Source organism: Macaca mulatta, chromosome 5 (genome assembly GCF_049350105.2).
Source record: "Macaca mulatta isolate MMU2019108-1 chromosome 5, T2T-MMU8v2.0, whole genome shotgun sequence".
In the NCBI taxonomy this organism is placed as follows: domain Eukaryota; kingdom Metazoa; phylum Chordata; class Mammalia; order Primates; family Cercopithecidae; genus Macaca; species Macaca mulatta.
The window spans coordinates 108604220-108619874 of record NC_133410.1 but is presented as its reverse complement, the minus strand read 5'-3'; the positions used below and the strand labels follow the sequence as shown (position 1 = coordinate 108619874).

The following is a 15655-nucleotide window of genomic DNA, read 5'->3' as shown; positions in this document are numbered from 1 at the left end:
TTATGATTTGACAGTCTGAGAATAATCTGATGGGTGTGGCTTAAAGATGTGGATCATGTGTGGAACTGGAATTGGGTGTTATTCAAGCAAAAAAAATAATAAATACCTGTACAATACACCTGCTTTATGCACTTGAGCAGGGAAGAAATCCACAGGGACTCACCTGTCTCCTGGTCTGCAGGGAAGACAGAATCAACATGAGCACAGCAGGAAAAGTAAGCAAAAACTATATTACTGTTGGAACTATATGCTCATCAATATAACAAAGAAAGGAATACAGTATTTGATTAACAATTTAAAATTCATACCTAAATTAGAAATGATACACTGAAATATGATATGCAATATATGCTACAATATGGAATGTATACTGAACTACAGTGAAAATAAGCTATTCCTAAATACCTTCAAAAAGAATGTATAGAATCTGTATCTATTGTTTATTTCCTACATTAAAGACATTTGCAATAAAGTCATAGATTATTCCAAGCTAATCATGATTAATTTGTAAAGCCAAAGTTAGAAATGTCTTTCATCAAGAAGTTTTCTTTATATTAAGGTACCATAATTTCAATGTATTATTATTTGTATTTATATTTTTTTGTGAACACGAGAAAGTCTGATGAAAGTTTTATGAGAGGATTTGATTTAGAAGACTTTGAAGTACCCTTTTAACCTTAACATAAAAAACTTTACAAAATGCTCATTGGTCTCACAGCATTAGAATCATGAAGGTTAAGCAAGACAACATCAACATTCAAATTCTGATTTAAAAGGGTCTAGCAGGACACAATTCTGGCAATTTCCAGAGTAATCCTATGGAACAGTATCTTCCCCATATAAAAATCAATATGGTCTTACAGAAAATTAATAATACAATTTGAATCACTTATCAGCACTAGGAACACAGATATTTGGTTTAGCCTTCCATAAATCTCTTAATTGTCCAATGTGTTTACAGGTGCACAAAAATGCATGTGGTAATACAATATAATCAATTGATATTTTAACTGTCTAATCACAAAAATTTGTGCAACAATTTCCAGTCCTTTTTTGTGTTAGCAGTGTATTGCACAGTAAAATATCTCACTATGATAACTCAATTTAAAGGCTCTGAGGCTTCTCTATACACTCTGTGACAAAACAGGCTCATATCAATAAGACTGGTTGGAAATCACATGAGTATCCCATTGGTACTGTTCTTATTCCACCTCACTTTCATTCATTACTGATTAATATATACATTCCACGTAGAAAATAATTAACAAAAAAATTAAATTTACCAAACTCAACTTAAAAAGAAATAATGAGTTCCTAGAGCAAAAGTATAAACCAGTCATATTAATGGAAATAATAACTGATGAAATAGACAATTATTCCTCCCCTCTTGGGCACAACATCAATAACTCAGTTTGTTGTCAGCATTTCATTTATGTTTATCCATCCTGCATTATATTTTCCTCAAATGCTAAATGGTGACAATATTAACATCTATTTTGTAAAGTAGTTGTGTTGTGATAATTCAATAAATTAATACTATAAAGAACTTAAAATAGCATTTGGTATATAGAAATAAGTCAGTAAATATTAGCCACTATTATTATTGTTGCTATTTAACTTTTTGCTAACTTTTTACTGCCACCAAGTAGTGAAAACATAAGGTTAGATTCATCTTTATTCTCTGGAAAGCCAGCTTTGAGACTTTAGAGAAATTATTTAATCACTGAGTCAATGGATCCTCAATTATTTCAGCTGTAAAATTAAGCCAGTAATTCAATAGCACTGTCCTGGTAGCATCCTTATGAGATTTAAAAATAATGCATGTTGTTTACAGCAACACAATTTGCAATTACAAAAATACAGAACCAACCTAAATGCCCATCAACAAAAGAGTAGATAAAGAAAATATGGTGTGTGTATACCATGGAATACTACTCAGCCATTAAATAGAATATAATAAAATAATGGCCTTTGCAGCAACTTGGATGGAGCTGAAGACCATTATTCTAAGTAATTCAGAAATGGAAAACCAGACATCATATGTTCTCATGTATAAGAGGGAGTTAAGCTATGAGGATACAAAGGCATAAAAATGATATCATGAACTTTAGGAACTCGAGGGGGAAGATTGAAAGGGGAGGTGAAAGATAAAAGACTACATATTGGGTTCAGTGTACACTGCTTGAGTGAAGGGTGCACCGAAATCTGAGAAATCACCACTAAAGAGCTTACCCAGGTAACCAGAAAATACCTGCACCCCCAAAACTACTGAAATTAAAGATAAATTTTATAAATAAATATAATGCATATAACTCACCCAGCACAGGCCACAATGTGCCTGTCACATCATAGGCACCTGATAATCAGGAACTCCTACTATTAGTACCTTACTTCCAAGTATTCTGACATTTATTTTGCATTGATCATGTTGAACATTCTGCAAAGTTGAATAATTTGACAAATCATGACAATGAATTGTCAGAAGAATACATTTCAATTGAATTTTTATCATAATTGCAATTTTGTTGATTCTGGAAAGAGTTCTGTGAATTGTACATGCTTAACCACAATGACGAGAGATATTACAGTACACTACCAAGCACTGGAAATTATGTGTTCATCTTTTATTTTTAAGAACATCTATGGATAAGATCTGCTAGCTAGAAATTCAAACACACAGTGTCTCCAATTTTGAAATATGTATGTGTAGGTCTGAGTGTATACACACACACACACAAAACCAACTCCAACCTTTTTGTAATTTGGGGCTCAAGTCAAAGCTGGAAGGAGTCTCTACACATAGATCAGATAACAGTACAGGCTCTCAAAGCTAAGTTGCAAATGGGTGTTGGAAGAAGTAACACACAGAAGTGGTGGAGAGAGAAAATTAAAAGAGGAGAATAGGAAAAGAGAGAGAGAAAGAGATGCCATCCCAGGCAGGAAGATAAATGTATCCTTATAAAGTCAGATCCTTTTGGCCTAAGCAGAAAATTGAGCAAGAAAGCAGTGTATTTTTTTTTTTTTTTTTTTTTTTTGAGACGTAGTCTCGCTTTGTCGCCCAGGCTGGAGTGCAGTGGCCGGATCTCAGCTCACTGCAAGCTCGGCCTCCCGGGTTTACGCCATTCTCCTGCCTCAGCCTCCCGAGTAGCTGGGACTACAGGCGCCCACCACCTCGCCCGGCTAGTTTTTTGTATTTTTTTTAGTAGAGACGGGGTTTCACCATATTAGCCAGGATGGTCTCGATCTCCTGACCTCGTGATCCGCCCGTCTCGGCCTCCCAAAGTGCTGGGATTACAGGCTTGAGCCACCGCGCCCGGCCGCGAAAGCAGTGTATTTTATTTGAACAGACACTGACTCTGTTAGCAAAATGAAGGTGACTTAGAATTTCATGTACCAGCCAATAATTGTGGGTGAAGAGATGTTTTCAGCACAGCATTAGGAAACGTCAGGATTAAACAACTTTGGAGAAAACAACAACAACAACATAAGGCTGGCCTTAATGAATATATTCCATTTTATCTCAGTGTGTTATTATAGTTAACTGTTTATCTTTCTTTATGTTATTCCTTTTTTAAAATATATTTTTTTCTCTTTATAAATCAGAGGTGATCATTTCTATGGAGCACTTGTTAGGTACCAGACATGGGACTAGATGTTGCATGTACAAAGATTAAATGACACAATGTCTGACTGCAAGTGTGCGAACACACTGGTACCAACTCTCTGTTTGCTTTTCTAGGTAATCAAATGCAAAGCAGCTGTGCTATGGGAGTTAAAGAAACCCTTTTCCATTGAGGAGGTGGAGGTTGCCCCTCCCAAGGCCCATGAAGTTCGTATTAAGGTGAAATACATTTTTCCATTTGTATTTAAGTTTTAAAAATGCAGAAAAGTTAAAAAACGGAAACAAACAAAAATCCTGAGTCATTTTTATATAATCATCCAGAAAATACTTGTTTTCAAAGAAAGTTATAAATATAAATTATTAAATTTTTAAAAAGTGCATACAGTGTAATTCCAGTAAAATACAAAAGAATTTATGTGTTTGTACAGAAAAAAAATTCAAAGGGATATATATCAAGACTTCAGAATCAATTAGCATTAGATATTTTTATGTATTAATTTGCAATTTCTACTACTTTTTTTTTAAAGCATGCATTCTTGTATATTATTTAAGACTTCACTATTTCAAGATCAGTTACTTCACAGATTATTCTAAATTGTTTAATTCAAGAATGGAAGGTAGAGGAGGGTTTCAGCCTGGTTAACCTAGAGGATAAACTGAATCTTTCATATTTGGGAATAGTAGGGATTATTAGCAAAACCCTTGAAAACATTTTGGAAGCACAATTTCAGGAAACTGGGATTTTTAAATTCACCTGAGACTCATAATCTTTTGGGAATCTAAGCATCTTCTCTTCACTCTGTAGATGGCGGCTGTAGGAATCTGTAGCACTGATGACCACGTGGTTAGTGGTAACATGGTGACCCCACTTCCTGTGATTTTAGGCCATGAGGCAGCCGGCATTGTGGAGAGTGTTGGAGAAGGGGTGACTACAGTCGAACCAGGTACAGGATTCACACTCAGGAAACATGCTCGTTCACGATCCTAAGATTTTCCCGCCTGGATGAGGAAACCGGCAATGAGGGACCAAAGCGCTTGCAGAAGGTCACCGCGCAGCCAGGACTTCAGGGGTTTCCTCTTTCCCTCTCTGCCTGCCTGACTCAAGCATGTATGTCTTCAGGCACGCATGTATTCTACCCTTCAACCATTATGTACTGAGCATCTGCTAGATGCCAGGCACCAGGTTGGAGCCTGGAGATATGTGAGGATCAAAATGGACACAGTGCCTACCAGTGTGGCATTCATAATCTAATAACTTCATGTTAATGTTGCTGAACACGGTCTTCTTCTATCAGGGCCCAGACAACTAGAAATGGGAGGAGGGAAAAAAATATAAGTATGGAAACTGTTCTGTGCTGAGTTCACAAGGTGGAGGCTACACGGCTACAACTGAATAAACATGACCTTTTCTTAGGTGACCTATGCAGCCACGTCACCAATTTCCTCTTCCAACATGGTCTCTCTTCCTGAGCATGGAATCAATGAAACTGACTAGGTGAAAGGAAATGAAAGAAACATAGAAGGAGCCATCCACCATCAACAATGTCTGCCTTATTACCTTCAGCCATGCTTCAAGTGACTGGTTACAGATTACTAATTATAAAGGGAGAATAACTAGGACATTTCCATACCATCATTTTCACATAAATTTTACCTACAAAATGTTATGGGGCAACCATTTTTCTTGGACTTGTGGAATAGGTAGCATAGGTAATTAAAAATAAAAATTATGTTTAATTCTAAAAAATCACTTTCATTTTATTTTATTTCATTTTATTTTATTTTATTTTTATTTTTATTTATTTATTTATTTATTTATTTATTTTTTTGAGATGGAGTCTCGCTCTGTCGCCCAGGCTGGAGTACAGTGGCGCAATCTCAGCTCACTGTAACTTCCACCTCCCGGGTTCACGCCATTCTCCTGCCTCAGCCTACCGAGTAGCTGGGACCACAGGCGCCCACCACCATGACCAGCTAATTTTTTGTATTTTTAGTAGAGACGGGGTTTCACCATATTAGTCAGGATGTTCTCAATCTCCTGACCTCATGATCTGCCCACCTCGGCCTCCCAAAATGCTGGGATTACAGTCTAGAAAATCACTTTAGGCACTAGATTGGACCTGCCACTTCACCAAATACTTATTTGAACTGTGAACAGAAAAATAAAATGAACTGTCCAATTTGGGTTTCAGCTCCTACTAATTTCTTTAGTAGTAATAAATTAATAACTACTAAATAATAACTAATAACTGCTAAACTACTACTAGTAACTACTAAATAATACTAATAATCACTAACTAGTTAGTAATAAGTTAATAACAAAATGACACCCTTACTTTTTACCTGTGCTCACTCCACTATAACAGGAAAAGTAGATAATTCACAAATTACCAGCTAAAAACATTTCAAAGTCAGTTCTTATCCTAAAAGTACCTAACTTATTGTGGAGGGTTGAAATTTCCAGAGGAATTTCTGGAATTGTTCTTTGTCCCATTTTTGATAGTTTTCCTCAAAAAAAGAACTAAGATCATTTTAAAAGCATTCATTTCATAATAAAGATAAATCTAGTCACTTTGAAAAGAAAAGAAGTAGTTCAAAATTCTCATTTTTATTGTAAATCAAACTATAACAAAAAACAGGTCTTATCAACATCTAGTGGCACTATTATACCCTACTTTCAACTAAAATTTATATTTCTGCTTACATTAAGATTTAAATAGTTAAGGATTAAATTAAACGTTTGTAAAGCCTCCAGGAGAAATTGATACACTACATAAAAGTAACTATTAATACAGTGGAAGCAATTTTTCTAATCCATGTTGTTTCCCATATTTGCATTTCGTCTGTAAGAATCTTCAGGCACTTATAAACCCAAACTGGAAACAAGGCTGTGGCAGGAAACGACAAATGACATAGTTGTGATTGGACTGTATTTCTTGGAGACTTTTAAAGACACATGCTTCTAATGTTTCAAAGACATGTGAGCTTCCAGTTTATGCTCTATTAATAGTGGATATAAATTGTAAAATAATTTGTTTTATCCCTCTCCAGGTGGTAAAGTCATCCCACTCGTTGTTCCTCAGTGTGGAAAATGCAGAATTTGTAAAACCCCGGAAAGGAACTACTGCTTGAAAAACGAGTAGGTTTCTGATGCTCTCCTGCACAGACATTGAGTTTGCACATTAGTTATGCTCCTGTCTCATGCCTTTGTGTGTCTGTGTATTGCACTGCCCAGTGCGAGCAATCCTCGGGGGACCCTGCAGGATGGCACCAGCAGGTTCACCTGCAGGGGGAAGCCCATCCACCACTTCCTCGGTGTCAGCAGCTTCTCTCAGTACACGGTGGTGGATGAGAATGCAGTAGCCAAAATTGACGCAGCCTCACCCATGGAGAAAGTCTGTCTCATTGGCTGTGGATTTTCAACTGGTTATGGGTCTGCAGTCAAAGTTGCCAAGGTAAGAATGACAACGGGTGATAAAAACAGTTACATGCAGACTGTCAGGAACCCAAAGGGAAGCAATTTCTCACAAGAATCAAAGATTATTTTTGTAGATTTTGAATGTTGGCCAAGAATAGAAACACAATCCAGAAAGAATTGAGAGCACATGCTAGAAATTTCCTGTGTTTATCAGATTAAAAAGTTGTTGAGAGTTAAGAAAATGTAAAGATTTCATTTTCAATAATTACTCTTCTGTATTTGCTCTTTATGAGATCATGAAATATTAGGCCTGAGAACTCATTTAGTAATTCATTCAACAATTGGAAAGCACCTACACATGCCTCAGGCACCATAGGTTCTGCTAAGTTCTGAGATAGCAAAAATAAATAAAATGAAGCGTTTGCTTCATCTTTCTCAAATCTCCTGCTGAATCTTAGATCACGATACATAATTATTAGTACTTTTAAATCACAGTCACAAGCCTTGTATTTTTGTAAGTAAGATAGAAACTGGTGTTGTCCCCCATAGTATTGAATACTACTTGGAGAATGAATTATTGAATGAATGGACACCCTTAAGGGAATATAAGAGTGAGATTATTTGGAACAGGAAGAGGATGTTACCCAAAATGAAGGCAGACTATGGGAGACTAGGTTTAATAAATAGCCCCTAGCCAACTAAGAAAAATTAGATGGCATCTTTTCCAAATTTCTATGACTTTAGCTCTTAGTCCCTTGTTCAATTGCCTCATCTATTATAACGGGTGATCTAAGTGAGCCTACCCAAGAACAGAAGCTGAGGATACTCATAACAATAGATTTTATTATTAAAATATAGACTAATATTTCATTGCTGTGTTATTCACTAGTGTATTTTTTAAAGCAGGAATATACTACTCACAACTACTGAACATAAATGAACCAAGGAGTTAATTACTGATGGTTTAAGTGGAATATTTTTCAGCCTCTTGGAGTAACCTTTTCCATTTACTTTATTTTTCAAATATTGCCTTTGTGTATGTATGAGATACTGAAGCTGGCTATCAAGGGATTTCAGCAATCGAGAGTCCCTTCAAGACTGTAATCACTGCCATCTGGATCTCAAAGATCATCCAGTCCCCTGGTTCCCAGCCTGACTTTCCCATTGGAGTCACCTGGGGACTGAGTTCCACCTGCAGAGATTCTCATTTAATTGACATGGGCTGTGACCTGGACTGTGGGATATTTTTAAACCTGCCCAGATGAATCTAATATGCATCAGTTTGAGAACCGCTCAACAATTTCAACTCCCTGAATTTAAAAATAAAGCAATTGAAACCAAAAGAGTTTTTGTTAACAGATTGAACAGAAGAGTTTGAGCAGCTCTTGATAAACACTAGCCATGGCACCTTATAAAGCTTAGGCACTTTCAAACAACCGTTGCTTAATCTATTCTTGCATTTTCTGAAAATACAGGTAACCCCAGGCTCTACCTGTGCTGTGTTTGGCCTAGTAGGGGTCGGCCTATCTGCTGTTATGGGCTATAAAGCAGCTGGAGCAGCCAGAATCATTGCGGTGGACATCAACAAGGACAAATTTGCAAAGGCCAAAGAGTTGGGTGCCACTGAATGCATCAACCCTCAAGACTACAAGAAACCCATCCAGGAGGTGCTAAAGGAAATGACTGATGGAGGTGTGGATTTTTCGTTTGAAGTCATCGGTCGGCTTGATACCATGGTATGTACCATGATATGCCCTGAGATTTCTGCCTCTGCAACCTAGAGGATGCATTTAGGCTGCAGAATATGTTTTATGTATAAAGGATATTTTTAATGATGAATGGAAATTTCCCATCATCTGTTTGTTACCTGGCTTGTTTAATTTATTGTTATGAGAAATCTTTTATTCTATCAACTATGCAACCTGTCTCAAGTCATATTTCCTCTAGAGGAAAAGCAAAGGGCTTGTTTTTCTTAACTGAGCGATTACAGATAACTTTGTTAATTTTTAATTAAAAATTATAAGTTCAAGTAAACATAAATAATACAAATTCTGTTCTCAAATTGGAATGTTTTTTCTTCCACATTCTTAACAAAAATGATTTAATAATTTTGCATGTGTTCTTAATAAATTCCAATTTTTTTTTTACATATTAGTATTTGGCCAAAAGAAATGAGCAATTTTAGGCCAACTATTGTTTTATTAACAAAAATATGCCCTAAGGAAAGTGACTGCTCAAATGCATCACTATATTTTATCACAGAAACTGGACAATACCTGGTACAAAACTAGTACCCAATACTAGAAGGACTGAATACTTTCAAAAGTCAACAGATGTTTACCACCCCCCAAATTTCAAAGCTACATACTCATGGCATTGTTTATAGATTATATGAGACAATGCATGTAATATACTTAGCACAGTGCCACGTGTCATATGGTAAGCTCCCAATAAATGTCAGCTGTCCTTTTCTCTTTTTCTTTGAGACAGGGTCTCACTCTGTCACTTAGGCTGAAGTGTGGTGGCATAATTATAACTCACTACAGCCTCAACCTCCTGAGCTCAAGTAATTCTCCTACCTTACCCTCCAAAAATGCTGAGAATATAGGAACAAGCTACCATGCCCAGCCTCAGTTGGCATTATTGATATGAAACACTATTTCCAATCTTGCAGTACTTACACCATCTTTGGCTTATTGCATGGTATTACTTTCAAACAGTTACAAATATCAAAGGCAATGGAAAACACATCTCTAGCTATATTTCACCTACCCAGAGTTCTCTAGAATCCTACTGAAAAAGTCTCCAGAGTCCAACACATTTCCATTGCTGAGATTTTCTAGACGGTCCAGCAGTGTGGGTAATGCAGAGCAGCACCCTGAGATCAATGTTCTCAGCAGCCTTGACCTCGAACAAATGCCACAGATGAATGAAGTGTCAAGAGATTACAACTTTTTCCAGGGCTATAGCTTTTCTCCTAATGTTCTTTTTCTATACCTTCCTCCATTTTCTCATGTGGAACTGGAGTGTACCTTATCTCAAGATACCAAATATCTCACAGCCACATGTTCTGAGGATGTCTGGTCTTCCAAAGGCCAGAATCCAAAATCAAAGAACTAATCATTATATATCTTGGGGCAATCCTAAACCATTTTCTAACTACAGAACGTGTTCAGAAAGCTGATTGGAAAATACTTTCCGAACTGTCCTTTGAGGTTCCCTAATAATCAGTGTATTTTAATGTAAAACCTATATATATTTGGGGAGATAAAAACAATGTTTAAAACATGTCCATTTTGAGAAATGGACAGTAGAATTGGAGTATGTTAAAAAAAAAAAAAAGGAGACCATCAAGTGGACAAGAGACAAATTTTGGTGATATAATCATTTATTTTGTTTCCCATTAAAATATGTGGTTGAAAGTAATGGGTTCAAAATACCTATATAATAAATCAATGAAAAGTGAATTAACCAACTCACAGATTGCCTAAGAATTATGTGATGATGAAATTCTATGCTTATATAAGGAACTGGACTTAATATATATTTGTGATGATGTCTATCTCTTTATTCCTTTATTAGGAAGAATTAAGTGCACTCCAATTTATTCATCCATTCTTTCATTAAAAAAACATTTTCTGGGCATTTCCTAAATCCACAGCACTATCCTATGCAAAAAAGGGGAATGAAGGAGCAAAAGACATGATCTCTTCCCTCTACACACTCAAAATCCAGCTAAGTCTATTACATGATATTGTGCATTATGAGTAGGAACTATGTGACTCCACGTTAAGGATGCTAAATGTTCACTTTATTACAGATGGCTTCCCTGTTATGTTGTCATGAGGCATGTGGCACAAGTGTCATCGTAGGGGTACCTCCTGATTCCCAGAACCTCTCAATAAACCCTATGCTGCTACTGACTGGACGCACCTGGAAGGGAGCTATTTTTGGTGGTATGTGGTTAGGCTCGGAGCCAAATTCTCATTAACCTCAGCATATCTCCCCTTTTACAAGTGATAAGGAAAGGTTTTGAAGAGCAGATCAAAAATAAATTAAAATTCATTTTCTATCTATAGTCTCCAAATCAACTAGATACGGAACTAATGCAAGCAGAAGGTCCCAAAATAGACATTTCTGATGTCACCATTAACAAAGACCATTCATCTCCATCTGTTTTTGTACTTGGGACTGTGTAAGGCATGGGAATTTCTAGTAAGACACAGAAATCTACAACGATATTTCATATCTACACCCAAATTTAGACAACTGTTAAATATGTTCCTTTGGGCATAACATCAGTACCATGATTTCTCTGTGGGAGAGAGAATAACCAGGGACCCTTGTTTATCTGTGATTTTTTTTTTTAAGTCTGAGCTCTATAAAAGCTTACTGAAGTACTCTATCTCTTATTAACCTCAGTCATTGCAGTCTGGAAGCAGCACCTTTTCTAAACTTTCATTTATTTGGAAAATTTTCTCTTCAATTCTCCTACTTAATCTTGTTGAATCTAACTATGATACCGTCTTCTTTTCAGGCTATAAGAGTAAAGAATGTGTCCCAAAACTTGTGGCTGATTTTATGGCTAAGAAGTTTTCATTGGATGCATTAATAACCCATGTTTTACCTTTTGAAAAAATAAATGAAGGATTTGACCTGCTTCACTCTGGGAAAAGGTAGATTTTAAGTTAGTTTTCTGTTTTGCTTTTTATCTACCATAGGGGATTGTCTAGCAGAAAATGAAAAGGTGGAAGGATGAGAAAAATTAGAGTGCCTTCGTTTTTCCATTACCTGTTCAGTCTTTACATGGAGAGCATGTAAGAAAAGTTTAAAACTTCTGTGAGATGCTAAAAACAGCTGCTTTGCATTTCCTATTCTGCTGAAGCCGAATAATGTTGATTACTGCAAATGTGAATGATCAGAGCCACTAAGCCTTTTTTAAAAGAGAATAATCACCTTTGCTAAAAAAAAAAAAAAAAAAAAAAAAAAAAAAAATTCTATTTAAACAACCATAATTATAACGTGGTGTCATTGAAGCCTCTACCTGCCACCTATATAAAGCTGACATTAGGTGGCTGTATATTTAAATAATTTTCAGGACATCCTCAACATTTTCATTATTGGAGTATGTGAAACTACATTTGGTTTGTTTTCTAAGCAGATCTTACTAGTTTTTTCTTTTTCCTTTTTTTACTTTTATGGTTTACAAAAAATTTTTTTCAGTAAAATTTATTGTAAAAGAGAAGTATACTAAACACTATTGTAAATGTTTGGCTTACTTTTTGTCTGAAGCTTAGAAAACTAAGCCAATTCTATTTCCTGTCTCTAACACTTAACTCTTACAACCAGCTAATAAAATGAATTTTGTCACCTGCATTTACATGAGGCACAACTGGAAACAGGCAGTTATACCTAACCTCTGCCTTCTAGCTCCAGAGTCTGAGATTTTTCTGCTATCCCATTCTTATTTTCACAAGATTTTCAACTTTAAATAGTGTTTCTTTGGCACTCACAAAATTATTATAGTAGACACTTTAACCAACAACATTGTTGAGGAGGAAAAGAAACTAGCACCCACAGAGCGCCAGCTGTTCTACTAAGTGTCTTACCTGCACTATCTTATGTGATTCCCAGGCAATGCTCAGTGTCAGTCTCAATCTCACTATGTTAGAGAAGAGAAAACTGAGACTCGGAGAAGGCATGACTTGGTCATAAATCATCAGATGATAGGAAGGAGAGCCAGAATTCAAAGGTAGATCTTGTTGTTAGCAAATCTATTCACTTCTATTAAACCATACTGCCCCTCAAGAGTGCATGGATATATGGACAACAGTAGGCATCAAAGGTTAGTTATCTTTGATATCATCATTATTATCATTGACATCATCATCATGTTCATCATCATCATCATCATAGGATTGAAAAGATGATGGCAAATATAGAGATGAACAAAACCAGAGGACAGTGTTGAGCAACATTAGAAGTCATGAAGCATGCCTAAATTCACTTTATGAGAATGTCATATAGTAATACGCATATGTAAATATAATTAATCCTATCAATAAAATAAGATTAAAAATTGTAACATTCAATATTGGTAAGACTAAGGTGGCTAGGCACTTTCATGTACTTTCAGTAGTAATTGATACATCCTTTTGGGAAAGCAATTTGGTAATATGTGTCAGAAACCCTTAAAAAAAACTGGATCTTTTGTTCCAGCAATTCCATTTCTAGAAATCTATTCTACAGAAATAATCAACTATTCAAACATACATATGTGTTTCAGCATGTTTACTTGTTTCTGTAATATCAAACATTAGAAACATTCTAAATTTCAACATGAGGAAAATGGTTTAATAAATTCCAATCAGCTATTAGAAATGAATGAAGCCATCAAAAAGAAATGACATCATTGGGAGATTCTCATGATATAATTTAGGCTAATATAATAAAGAATATAAATTTTATATACAATATCTCAAATTTTCAACAAGAGCAGTAAAACTTATACATATGTCTAGTAAAAAGTTGATAGAAATTCAAGAAAACATTGAGGATGACTATTTCTAGGTTGGGGCATTATGGATTACTTTTACTTTCTTCTTTCTGCCGTCTTGTATTCTCTGAATTATGTGCATATATTTTTCTTATATATGCATATGCATATACTCATATATTTTAAAAATTATTAAAAAGTCACAAAGACCATCATTTTCTAAAAATATTCATGAGAAGTTGGTTTGTAGAAAGGGCACTAATTCTAATGTAAATGTTACGTTTCTAATATTCAAAAGAATGAAGTATCTTGGAATTAATACAAATCGACTTTATTCTCTACTTCTAAGAATCCTTAAACATCTCTGTATCAAAGGTCTTTTAAACTTCCGGCATGGTCATGGTCTTAAATTTGTTAAATTATCAGTTCTTTTGGACAAGTTATTTATCATCTTATAACGTGTGCAAATTTGTATTTGAGTTTTAATTCCAAAACTCTATACTAGGTGTGCGACCAGACAAAGTTACAAATCTTTCTAAGTCTCGGTGTTTATAATCTCTAAAATCAAAATAATATGAAAACCTACCTCCTAGTGTTGATGTTTAGGTTGAAGTTTAAGTGAGAAAATGCATGAAGAATGCGACAAATAGCAAAAACTTATCACAAGTTATTATCCATTGTTGTATTTTATATTCCTTATTATACCAGGAACATGGGCACACAAGAATGATTTTTTGAAGATGCTAATGTGGTATTGAAGTCTAAACGACAGGCACACTCAGAATGTTGTGAGTGAGCTTAAAGTTGAGGAAAACACAAGAGAAAACCAAAAAAGATGAACTTTCCTTTGACTTGACTTGACCCAAATGCATGGGGGTGGGATGAGAGTGACTGAGAACAGACAGATTTTCACTTAGGCATTTCAAATGCTCCTTGGACTCTCACATGGAAGCACGTGGGTTGTCTAAATGTTAATACAGTGTCTCTTCTTTCCTACCGCAGTATCCGTACCATCCTAACGTTTTGAGACAATACAGATGTTTTCCATTGTGGCAGTCTTCAGCCTCCTATACTCTACCTGATCTGCAGCAACAGCTGGGAAATATCATTAATTCTGCTCTTCAGAGATGTTATCAATAAATTACATGTGGGGGCTTTCCAAAGAAATTGAAATTGATGTAAAATTATTTTTCAAGCAAATGTCTAAAATCCAAATGAGAACTAAATAAAGTGTTGAACATCAGCTGGGGAATTGAAGCCAATAAACCTTCCTTCTTAACCATTCTACTTGTGTTATCTTTGCCATTGAGAAAAGCTATCTCCTATGACTTCTTGCGTTTTTGGTATCTTCATAATCTTTAGTCATTGAATCCAGTGGAGGGGAACCTTCACTTGCCCTGAACACACATGTGCTGAGCCACTGTGCTTGAAGTCTCCTACCTCTTATCTCAATTTTGTGACTCATGCACAAGCTTCAGTAGCCAATTTGATCAAGTGGAAGAAAGGGTATCAGTGATTGAAGATCAAATGAATGAAATGAAGCAAGAAGAGAAGTTTAGAGAAAAAAGAGTAAAAAAACAAGCAAAGCCTCCAAGAAATATGGGACTATGGGAAAAAACTAAATCTACATCTGATTGGTGTGCCTGAAAGTGACGGGGAGAATGGAACCAAGTTGGAAAACACTCTGCAGGATACTATCCAGGAGAACTTCCCCAACCTAGCAAGGCAGGCCAACATTCAAATTCAGGAAATACAGAGAATGCCACAAAGATACTCCTCGAGTAGAGCAACTCCAAGACACAAAATTATAATATTCACCAAAGTTGAAATGAAGGAAAAAATGTTAAGGGCAGCCAGAGAGAAATGTCTGGTTACCCACAAAGGAAAGCCCATCAGACTAACAGCAGATCTCTCATCAGAAACCTTAAAAGCCAGAAGAGAGTGGGGACAATATTCAACATCTAAAAGAAAATAATTTTCAACCCAGAATTTCATATCAAGCCAAAGTAAGCTTCATAAGTAAAGGACAAATAAAATCCTTTACAGACAAACAAATGCTGAGAGATTTTCTCACCACCAGGCCTGCCTTACAAGAGCTCCTGAAGGAAGCACTAAACAT

The 15655-nt window shown here is 35.7% G+C and overlaps 1 protein-coding gene across 1 annotated transcript; it reads left to right on the top strand.

The window, feature by feature from the left end:
* The first annotated feature begins 72 nt into the window (after positions 1-72).
* On the top strand, positions 73-14818 carry LOC100424103 (alcohol dehydrogenase 1A). The gene is made up of 9 exons (XM_002804148.4): positions 73-215; positions 3740-3841; positions 4428-4566; positions 6674-6761; positions 6858-7077; positions 8516-8776; positions 10861-10996; positions 11578-11716; positions 14539-14818. The coding sequence occupies exons 1-9, from the start codon at positions 198-200 to the stop codon at positions 14561-14563; spliced, it is 1128 nt and encodes a 375-aa protein (XP_002804194.3). The 5' UTR covers positions 73-197; the 3' UTR covers positions 14564-14818.
* Positions 14819-15655: the final 837 nt, after the last annotated feature.